Source organism: Thunnus thynnus, chromosome 17 (genome assembly GCF_963924715.1).
Source record: "Thunnus thynnus chromosome 17, fThuThy2.1, whole genome shotgun sequence".
Classification (NCBI taxonomy): Eukaryota; Metazoa; Chordata; class Actinopteri; order Scombriformes; family Scombridae; genus Thunnus; species Thunnus thynnus.
This window is the reverse complement of record NC_089533.1, coordinates 13513652-13525481: the sequence shown is the minus strand read 5'-3', so window position 1 is coordinate 13525481 and position 11830 is coordinate 13513652. Positions and strand designations below refer to the sequence as shown.

General features: G+C 40.3%; 1 protein-coding gene across 2 annotated transcripts in view; it reads left to right on the top strand.

Annotated features, from left to right (window-relative positions):
* The first annotated feature begins 473 nt into the window (after nt 1-473).
* Nucleotides 474-11830, top strand: part of LOC137168509 (cytohesin-1) — a 39601-nt gene continuing 28244 nt past the window's right edge. The window contains exon 1 of one of the 2 annotated variants that reach the window (XM_067571136.1): nt 474-744. In XM_067571136.1, coding sequence (XP_067427237.1) covers nt 726-744 — 19 coding nt within the window. In that variant the 5' untranslated portion in view covers nt 474-725. Of the gene's footprint in view, nt 745-6215; nt 6519-11830 lie in introns of those variants that run through there. The other variant, XM_067571134.1, reaches the window with a different exon arrangement.

Genomic DNA, 11830 nt, shown 5'->3' with positions numbered 1-11830 from the left:
AACAGAGACATTGTGTCCAGCAGTTTTGAAATGAAAAATATCTGCATATTCATAGATTCTGAATTAATGAGGGAGACGGAGAAGATGTAATTTTAAGGTTTTTTAATTATGTAATTTAAATTTTTTAAATGGAAAAAAAAAATTCAAAGTGGAGTATATTATATACATCTAGAAACATTTCTAGTCGGCATCTTTAATTGTTTTCTGAAAGCATTTTTCAGTTTTGTTGGCCTTATACAGCCTTTGAAAAGTTGGTTTGTAGAGAAGTTTTTCCCCACCTTAAAACATCGATATAAAATATTTTTTTTAGAGTTTAAATTTACACACAATTTACTCACAATTTGCCTTCTCTATGCAGTAGGTGACTTTACATAAATGATGCTAATATCCAGCAAAGTTGTTGGTTAAAGACGTGACATCACATCTGGGATGGGAGGGGCCGGCATGTGCACCGGCTTCCCTGGATGCACATCAGCACGCAGCCTACACCGATAACACGCATATTTTTAAACGGCAACTGGCGACAAACAAAACAGCAACAGATTCAAAGTACCACCTCTGAGTGAGCTTGTACATTTAGACAACCTACCACCAAGTTAAAGCCTGGAAGGTAAGCGAAGCAGAGACTAGAGAGAGGAAGAGAAGAAGGTATCCGGATTGCTGCGGGCGCTTGGCGAGAGACATCCCCGGACAGTGACTCCTGCAGCAGCATCAGGACCACCAGGATGGAGGGGGAGAATTACGGTTTGTCTTCACTGCACTCTTACATCAATTACTGTTTAGCATTTAGTGAACGCTTTCATCCAAGCTTCTCACAGTGACATGACTGCATGCTTTTTTTTTTTTTTTTTAAGCACTGCTGCTGTCTACAGTGTTCGTGCTCTGCTGTGCCAAGTGTACAGAAATATCAAGCATAGATTCATACTGTGCCAGTCTGACTGTCTGGAGGAACTGTTTAAATGACAGCATGATATACTGTAGACGTGTTTTTACTCCTTGCCATAAAGAGAATCACATTTTCATATTTCCCCATGTGTTTATGTAACTGAAATGCACACACAGGAAATGAAGTTATACCCTGTTTGGTTTGTATAAGCCAGTTTAGGAACAGGTGGCTTCTGTGGCATTCACAGCTAAAGAGATATAAAAAGATCTGTATGATGAATTATTAAACATCACACTGCAGCTACAACAGCATGGTGGACACAGTAAAAAATCCATGTATCTACACAGTAGAATGAATGCACAGAGAAACAGAAAACTTCCTGTTCATATGGGAGGTAACACAACACATACTGATATATTTGTGCCATGCTGGCATCTTGTCAGAGTTGCACAACCTCTTTAGATGACACAGTTTTACAGAATGCCTTCTCTTAAAGCTGCCCTGATTGCCAAAGACACATTTTTATAGGAAATTCAGCGTCCTGACACCATGTATAGGGTGATGCCCCTGATGATGTCAGGCCGGCCATGATGAGCTGATGGCTCGGCCCAGGCTATGATAGAGGCTTTATCTCAATTATTTAGCAGTTTAGTTTTCTGTGAGCTTAATGCATCTCAAAATAGAACCACCAGTAATGGCCTCATTGCAAGATTTCAACTGACGCTCTGTTAAAAGGAGGGAGGGCTGGTACTCCATATCTCTCTCTGTGAGTCAGATATAAAATCTTTTTTTAAAGTTTTTGTGTTATCTAAGTATAAATACACCTTTGAGGTTATTAATTTGCACATTTATACCATTTTTAGCAATGTGAACCACTGTTTTTGACATATCAAAGTACACATGGTCTGTGACTTTTGCCACTCTGGACAGCCCATACGTCATGTTTGATCTTCCATATGCGAGCTACATAATTATATGTTGTTTACAGTTGTCTTCCCTTGTCAGTAGTTTCCTAGTTGCAATTCAGCTGAAGAATCAGTCGACGATTATGTCATTATCTGCTAAACTGTGAAAAGGGACATGCTGATGCTCCCAGCACATTCAAATAACACTCTCACTGTTCCTGACGCCTCCTTAGTCAAATCGCTGGCTTGTGGATCTGAATGTATAAGTGCAAGTCATAAAATTTCCTCTGGCCTTGAGCACTGTGACTGCTCAGCATAAATGAAGTCAGAAAAAGAGAGAGGATGGAAGTCATCCATTCACCCTTAAGACTGTGTTTTTTTCCCCCTGTATTTTATTATTAATGTAGACTTATGTAACAAAAAAGTCAATGTTTTATTCGTGTGGGTACTTGCAGTGTGTCAGGGGATAATCTGTATATTTTATAGCCTTGCAGTGACATTATGTGAAGTCACCTTCTTAAATTTATGACAGGATCACCATACTGTGTTTTTGTACTCTGTACCAGTGATGTTGCTAGGTGTTGGTGCCCTAAACCAGCTATCTTGGGATTCACTGGGTGCGGCTCTGTTTCAAGACTTCAAAAGGCTTTGAGCAGCAGGGTATCAAAATGTCTTTGTTTTATCTTTTTGTTTTTTTTGTTTTTTGTACGTGCACCTTTGCCATCTACCTGCACCTGTCAGTGCAGCTCAGTTTCTCTTTGCATAATGAACTGTGCACACACAAAGGAAACAGTGTGCCGGTTCAGAGGCGTGGTGCACTATAGCGGCAGGTACGTGTGGTTGCTGTGGTTATAAGTGTCATCTTTCCTTTCAGTTTGACCCCTCCCCCATGGCTGAGTGATTGACATGTGAGAAATATAGTCGCTTCTGCTTCCCAGTAATATGTTGTTTTCTTGCTGTAGAGTGTCACTTTTTACTCACGTGATGAGGAAGGTTTACTCCGGCACTAAGCTCCTCTCACTTTCAAAGCACCCTCAAAGAAGGACTGTCAAAGCAGCAGCAGCCAAATCTCAGTAGACTTAAGCAGACATATCTTTTTCCTGATAAAATAAAAACAGAAAGTCATGAAAATCAAAAGATTAAAAAGAAAAGTTGAAATCTATCACTTCAAAGCGGATGCAAATCTGAAGTTCTGCTGCAGTTGTTTTTAATACTTAACCCTCTAAAAAAATCAGTCTAAAAATAAACTGACATCATTCTCTAAAACTCTACCTCTTAATTCATGCACTGATTGGTGAATCCAAATTTAACATCAGGCCTCTGTTTTCCATTATTAAATCTACACCAATCACAGAGAGATGAAGATAAAGAGAAGCACACGAGAACAGTATATTAAAGGTATGAAACATCTGAAATGAAAATTGGACAAAAGGTGCTGCAACTCACTTTCAGTAAGGTGTTAATTAATTAAATCTATATTTAGCATTAAGCTATATCCTTTGCAGTGAGTATATTTGGTTGAATTGTACCAGCAGAGGTGCTTGTTCTGCTACCACCCAGCCAGGTGTTAGTCACTAGAGGTGATGCTAACATTAGACTGCTATGTAGGAGTTCCACCAACACAGATCAGCCGGCTCTCTGTAGGTTTAATATCCGATTGGGGAAATTCTTTCATCACATATAAGACTTTTCTACGTATCTGTCTGTTTGAAGACAAACATATGACAGATTTTCATCAGCATTTCATTGTAAACTGTCTACTGATGGAGCTGAAGGTTTTTGCTTGTAATATTTGCTCATGGATGTTCTACTCAGTTCTCAACCTACGCACTTTTCACAGGTGAATTAAATCCAAGCCTGCACTCCATATGGTGTATGGCTTGGATTGGTGAACTAAGAAATAATAGTGTTGTTGCATGCTATCTCCACCTGGTGGCATGTATGTACAACTACTCAAGTAAAGCCTTCATTTCGGTCCAGTTCAAGGCCAGGCTGACATACTGTCCACAGCACTATGCAGAGCAAATCACATCTCTGCAGCCTCTGTTCCTGCTAAATGAAGACGTTTGCCTCATGATGTCAGATGCACATTTTCATCACTTTAATTTGGCTCTGTAACGTGAAAATGTGTTTATATCCACAGGGAATTTCTTTTCTCACTTACCAACTGCCACCTGATGATAGAGATTGCAGGATCAGCTACAGAGCAGCAACCCTTAAGATCTGAGTGTATATAGCAGTAATACTTAACTACCAATGCTTATAGCGGATATGAGTGGGTTTCACTGTAATTATGCATTTCTACTGGGCTGAGAGGAACACTTTGTTCCATGTGTAGTACAAGTGCTGACTATTTCCATTTAATTGAGTTGAGCATGTGTGGGAATGTTTATGTACCAAAAAATATAACTTTAGAAGTTTAAAAATCAATATTAATGTGCAAGTCCAGATCCACTAGTTAATTTAACACTGTTTTTGGACAGTTTTGGACAAATTTCCAGAGCCATATGAGCTCTGTGTGATCAAAGAATCAACCAAAGGTTCAACAGCAGACAATACACAACAGATCATTGTGTATTGGCGCTACCATTCTGAACTGTCAGGGCTGCTCCAGGCTGTCTGTGCCTGCATCCGGTGCTTTAAGCCTCTAACAGTGTGTTGCATTTCACATAAAATAACCCACAAGCCCTTATGAGGCAATGCTAAGCATAATGGATTTAAATAAACTATTATAGCTGTGCCTAATTTGCCTTTATGGCTTTCATTAGGGCACTTAGGGTTTGCTGTGTGGACTCAGATATGGCCAATTGACAATTCTGCGCAATAGACATTATTCCATTTACAGCAATGAATTGATGTATTTTTTTCGACCTTGCTCGAAGGGAGGACTTGGTATGAGGCTGAGGAGTGCACTCTACACATCTACTCACTATCTATCTGTCTGTCTATCTATCTATCTATCCATCTATCCCACCCACCTGTTTACATCTTCATACTTTTTGCAGGTGCTCAGAAAATTGTTTACAACACACTCTCATTCAGAGAGGTAACGTAGAGCAGAGGAGGAGGAATATGCATACCAAAAAAAAGAAGAGAAACATTTGTGCTGACTTCACTGCGTGCCGTGCTGCTGTTCCTCCTGTGACAGAGCTGCTCCTCTGGGTGATGTGCAGCTGCAGCATTTTAAAGTGGCCAGGACTGACTTTGCAGTTCATGCAGGGGTGAGTTTTAGGCGCTCGGCCCTCTGGCAATGAACCAGGCAGCGATGATGGATAGATCGGAGGTGATATCATAGCCACGCAAACTCCACAAATAGGGTATGTGATCTCCCTTATTTAGCTTAGTAACTGCCACTTAGCTTGAGATGCTTTCATGCTGCCCTTGGCGGTGTGATTGATAGAGAGGGCAGGGTTGACGTATTAATTAATGACTGACAGTGAATGAGCGAGGCTGCTGTGAAGGAGTGAGCGACACTATGTGTGACTGACAGGCAGGCTAATTCAGAATGGCAGGCAGAGTTGCACCAGTTCAAGAGTGCAGGTAAACATTTTCGCTTTGCTCTAAAGAGGAAATGGAAAATGAAGTCAATTGTCGTTGATTATGAACACATCTGTGACAGAAGCAGACCAATTAATTTTGTTGTGAGCATGTGTGTGCATGTGTGTGTGTGTGTGTGTGTGTAAGTGCCCCATACGTGTTATGTGGCTCCGAGACCCCAAAATGGGAATGTATTCGTGGTGAATAACCTCAATAGGTGTGAAAATAATCTAATCAAAACAAATGGCTCACAGTGTTTTGCCCAGGAGCACATCATTACTTCTAACCCGTTGCCAGGCAACAATGAAATCTTGATTTTATGTGTAAGGCTTTTGAAGCCAAAATGATGAGTGACTAGAAGCTAAAAGCAACAGAGGGTGGAGATGGAACTTCAAAACTGTATTGTGTGGCTCACAGACAGAAAAACACATAGTTCACTGATAGTTCAACGTGATTCTCATGCACAGAAAGACTTGAGTGTTTCTTTAATTGATTTTTCTTGTGAATGTTTTTCAATTTTTTAATCAGGCATACTTATTCTCTGCAAAAGTCCTAAAAAAAGCTAAATTATGTATGCTTTCAAATACAACATAACTTTTCCATTTGTACATGCAGTCGAAGAATATCAGCTTGAATTAGTATGTAAAGTAGCAAGAGAGTGCAAGTGGTAAAGAGAGAGAGAGAAAGAGAGAGAGAGAGAGAGAGAGCAGAGGAGGATAGAGGGAGGCTGAGACACGGAGCACGAAAGGGGAACAGGGAGAAAGCAGAAGTGATTTCGGTGTCCTAGCAAGTTGCACATTCTAATTGACGGGGAAGAGAAAGTAGTTGAGTGTGAGAGATTGGCCAGGGGAGCAGAGGATTCATCTGACCAGGGATTAGGTGAAGCAGAGTGACACAGAGCAAGACCTTTACAGTTGGAGTCTCTTCATGGACTAAAGTGCTGGGAGCACAGGGTGACTGTCGGCAGCCGCAGCAGGGAGTCTGGGCCTTCTCAACTTCCCTTTTCCTCCATCTCAATCTGAATTGTAAGGTTGAGACACTCACACAGCCACTATCGGAGACATACCTTCGCACGCAGATACGCATATTAAGCAAGCATTCTGGAGCTATGGGAACAGTGAGTGAACTTTGCGTGTCCAGCTTTCAGACGTTCTTGTGTCCGGCTGTGAATGAGGTCCAGCAAGCTCCAGGTAAAGTAAAGTCAGAACTGTGAGCCTTATTGTGTCGAAGTAAGATGATTTGTTTGTTGGCTGGTTGAAGACATCATCATTATTAGTTTTGAATGAACTTCTTATGAGTTTTGGTAGCGTGTAAGATAACCTGGGGGTTGACGGTGCGTTTCACTTGCTGGTGTGCGCTCTGGGTCAGATGATAACAGTTAGACAGAAATAGAGAGAGCTTCTTGTGGCTAAGGAGGCTCTCTCATTAAGCACGACTTAAACCTCTGCCCTGTGTGCGCACACACTGAGAGAGCAAGCTAATGGTAATTGTTACTGAGAGGATCTAATCTCCAGCAGGTCCCACAGCCATCCACACAACAAAGCTCATCAGCCACACAGAATGATATACTCCGGGCTAACGTTTCTGTTCCTGTCTCGCTTGGCCGTGCATGAGAACGTCTCTTCTTGCCCTCGCTACTAGTTGCTGTACCCTTAGATAACAGGGATGCAGGCGGTGCTGTGTTTACTGGATATCACCTCTTAAACTTGGATAAACAACTCTCAGTGATCCCCGGTTAATTACAGATGGAGGAGCAGACAGGAGCGGAGCTGGCTAAGATGTCTCTTAGCCTCTTTAGGAGTTTGTTTATACTCACCATCTGTCTCCGTATTTCCTGATTTGTTCTTCCATTCTGTAGAGTAGTGGTGCAGCTGATGTGTAAGTGTGATGTGTTTTTTTGGGTTGGTTTGGTTGTTAAGTGTTGCAACTGCATTACGTTATTCTGCGGGTGGCGTGCAGGTTCCCATTGGAAGTGTTTGAAACTGTGTTGGCAGACTGTTGACATGACTAAAGCAGCTTCGCTGGGGTTGTGGTGAATCAGCTGACTGAGTGCATAGCAAGGGGAAGCAGTGCTGTCTCAGTGATTTCAAAACACCTGAATCAGCACTGGGGTTTGTGCGTGAAAAGAGTGGACTTTATTAGTTTTGGATACTCAAGGAGGAAGTAATCTGGATCATTCTGGTTTGTGGTTTAGGTCTTGACAGATTTTTGTCACACAAGCAAATATGACTTAAAGAAAGAGTCATCATGATGTGTTTTCAAGTGAGTTTAATTAGATTAGAACACTTATATGTCATTTTAATTTTGTGAATGTGAAATGATTTGTTTCAAAAGGCTTCACTTAAGCTATCAACCACCTGCAGGTGTTTTTTTTGTGCTTAAACTGTAATAAAAACATTCATGTTGTGATGGCAGCCATTACATTTTGGACCTCTTGCGGTGGGCAGAGATTGGACAGTGTACTGCAAGTGTCGGTGTTTCTTTTTTTAATCATGAATCATACAAGTGATTCATGTGTGACTCATCTAATGATTGTCCAGCAAGTTCACATTGTATCAGCAGCACTATTAAATCACCTACCCTAAAATATAGCTGCATGCTGTTTGACATAAAACAACAAGTGCAAACACGATTAAGAAGTTAGAAGAAAAAAACACTTGGCTCCTTCTCCTGCTGACCTTATGTAGTTGCGTCTTTGGGGAAATGAGTCAATTTCCCAGAATCTTCATGTTTCACAGGGGATATAAATTGATGTTTCAGTCTTCTCAGTCACTCCTCCCTTTCATCTATATTAATTAAGCACATGTACAGTGTTATGTCAGTGCCCTTTCCAACTGTAAGTGTTACTGTGAGTTTAACATTCACAGTTACTGTGAGTGTGACGAAACATCATGCCCAGTTAATCTTCACATGAGGCTGAGAGTGAGAGCGGGCAGTGCACCGCTTAAAGGAGACATGATAGTAATTTAGCTGATTAATATTAGCACAGGGCCGTCTGCACTGTGAGGCAGGTGTGCTATGGCTGCGTCCATGCTCACTGACATGGAAATTATTTGTGTGGGATGTGGCGGCAGCTGAGGACACAGAGACCTGTTTGGGAGCATATACAGCCCCGTCGTTGAACATTTATTTGTAAAATCAGCCTTTTTTAAAGTAGGGTATGGTGCAGTGGTGATGGTTGGTGATGATGCTGATGTTATTATGGCAGTGGTTTTCCACACTTGTTGGCTTGTGAACCTTTAAAGTTATGTGTATCTGTTGTCACAGGTTGCGTGTGTCTATGAGCTGGGAGCAGTTCAACCAAAGAGTGATGTTCCCTTCTCAGATTGTTTGATTCAATCAGTTTTTAGAGGCATGAAGAGGTAAAACTATCCACTATTTTACACTAAAAAAACCCAAATATTGGAGGAAAATCAGAAGAAAATAAACTTTGTGTATCATTTTTCCCCTTTTTCTTCTATCTTGCTATCATGTCTTGTAACCTTTTAAGGGGAAGCACTGGATTATGGGATAGAAACTTAAAACTTCGCATGATAATAAATAATGCACAGATATCTCTGATTTGAAGGCCTAAACAACCAGTAAACTCTTCATACACACTTAATTAATGTTAATATCTTAGACATGAGACAGATTTCACATTTATGTTGCTTCCTTACAAGATTTAGACGAGACAGAAATGTTTTCCACTGCTTTGACGTGTTTTGGGTGCTAAAACAGACAGAGTCTGCCAGTGAGCTACTTCAAAGAGGAGTGTGTGGGTATCAAAACACAGGCAGATAAAATCCACACAGCTCTGTAAGCCAAAAAAGATCTTTCTGGTGACGTGAGAGAGTTTGTTTTTCTCTTGGTTTTTCGATTTTATCTTGATAAAATGGCATGAGATGAACGGAGCATGGTTAGTCTGGTAAACACAGAAGGGAAATAATGTTTTTCAGCGGGTATTGTTCTGTCTAGGAGGTTATTTAGAATGTGGTTGTTGCACTGTAAACGCATAGCAGTATAGACATGCTGCAGGCCTAAAAGTCCTCAGCGGTTTTATTTTGTGATTCCTCAAGACTGCTTATTAGTCATACTCATGCACAATTAATTACAGATGATGGCATACCCAGTTTTACAATGATAATTACATGCACAATTGTGTTGTCAGGCTGTATAGCCTACCAAGGCAGTGATAGTATTTGTTGGTGTAACCATGTCAAATGCAAATTTGTATGCAGAATGCTGTGAATCTATGGCATGAGGAGGAGTGACTTGTCCTACTGTCCTACTCATCAGGAGCTCCCTGCATTTCACACCTTCTTCCTAAAACTCATTTGTGAAATCACAGCTTCTGACAGCAGTATTTCTGTATGTATATGTGTGTAGAGTGTAGTGTTGACTTCAGTTGATGGATGCTATATAGAAAAAGCCTGAGTGGCTCATTCTTTTGCTTTACGGCCCACCTATTGCTTTATTCATTAGCTTAATGTTGTACTGTTATAATAAATAGACTTTTCTCCATCTGAGTGTTTTTATGATATTTGTCCTTTCTTCTGCTGACACAATGGCAAAAAATGGGATTAAAAAATGTGAAATGAGTTACTTAGAAAGTAAAAGACATATTGCATGCGCAGTGAAGGATATGTATTATTTAAAATAGAGCTTGAATGTTTATAATTCGAAATGGGATAAGCCACTCACTGCGTATTTGTCTCTCACTCATATATATGTAAAAGTGACACCAGAGCTAGATTGTATTTGTTATATGACTCATGTCAGTAATTAGTCGTTCAGGTCTGCCCTCCCTCTCTCACCCAGAAAATTATAGGACGGATCAATCCAAAAGTCTCATTACCACTGACTGCACCTGCAAAAAGAAAGCTGTGGTTTTCAAAATCAGCCTATGCAATGAGTCACATGTAAAGCAACAAAACTCCAGCCACAGATTATACCAAAGAATGTCTACCATAGTAATCTTTATGGTAACAGAGTCATTTTTCATGCCCGGTGTTTACTTGTTTCTAGTTGGACACTAACCTCCCATTTCTCAACAAGCCTGAATTTTGTTTGTGTGCCAGAAAAAAAACAGGACTGTTAGCAAGTGAAACATTAATGGAACTGATTTATTGTTAATGTCTCTACATGGAACTCTTTCACTGGCCTCTTTAATTCTGCAGGTATGACTGTAATTTATACAAATGATCAGCAGGGGTCACTATTGGTATTTCTTCTCATAGGATGGGTAGAGATGATTTGCTCACAATTTCATATAATTAATTTAAAACATAGATTTAAAATTGCAGATTTGCTATTGTAACTTAGCAAACTGTCACTGTGTTGTTTCTTTTTACCTTGTGGTACAATAACCGAGCCTTGTGGTTTCAGGATTGACCTTATTGTGCCGTTATAGTTGTTATTATGGAGAGCTGAGAGAGCTGGAACCAGTCACCACTTTCTCCAGGCAAGCGTTCAATTCAGGGGACACCCTTGTTTACTTGTATAATGTCGTCTCTGCTTTTGGAGGGTGTAGAAGCTTTTTGGCTTGAGTTTGAAGACAACAAATTTTTAAAGCCTGGGAGTGTTTGAAGGACATGGGTGCTTACCAAACATGGGGATCTAACAGAGATACACTTTCGAGTTGCATTTTGGGAAGTGTAGGATCCATTTTTTTTTTTGGAGTTTGGCTCATACTATGGACTTAAAGTCAGGTTATCTCACACTCAGCTGCATCAATTTTCTCTTTTTTCTCTTGCAAAACTTTATGAAGGCAATGCTCTAAACTGCAGAAATATCCCTTTAAGTGTTGAATCTTGCAGGTGTCATAATTTGAAGTCAGTTTTCCACCTGACTAGCTGTGTAACCTTTGTGTAGGTACAGTATAAGGGCACATCACCTCTTTGGAGCGAACTTAGTCACACATTATATGTTTAATTATTTCCTCAATTTACAATTGACCTGTTTTATCTGCATCCATTATTCTTATCCTCTTTTTTTGTGATCACATCTATAAGGAATAATGATAATACACACTCTCTCCTGCTGATTTGCTCTTTACAATCAGTAGGTGTGATTACACAGTCAGCCAGCAGACAGGCAGAGAGGCGCCTTTCAAACCAGGATCTCTCCTCAGGATTGGCTCTGTCTGTAATCCAAGGGTTTAACATAGTGCGCTAAGATTGAACAACTGATATTTCATAATATGAGCAAAGCTCGTGTGAAGTTAAAGTGTTCCTGGGTGTTAGTGAGCTATTTCAGCTTATGCAGATTTAGAGGGTTCCTCTTGCTGCCGGCACGCTGTCAAAAAAAGGTGTGTCTTGATTTGTAACTGAACTATCAGTTCTTCATTGTAGACAGAGAAGATTGTGTAAGTTCTCAAAGAACACTGCAGGGAAATACTTACATTGAAAAGCCTATATCGTTATTTTTTGTAGAAACTGTGTCAGAGAGGTGTTGATACATTTTTTTTTTCTTGAGGCTATAGTTTGTGTTGTTACTGTGTTGTATTACTTTACATTGTCAC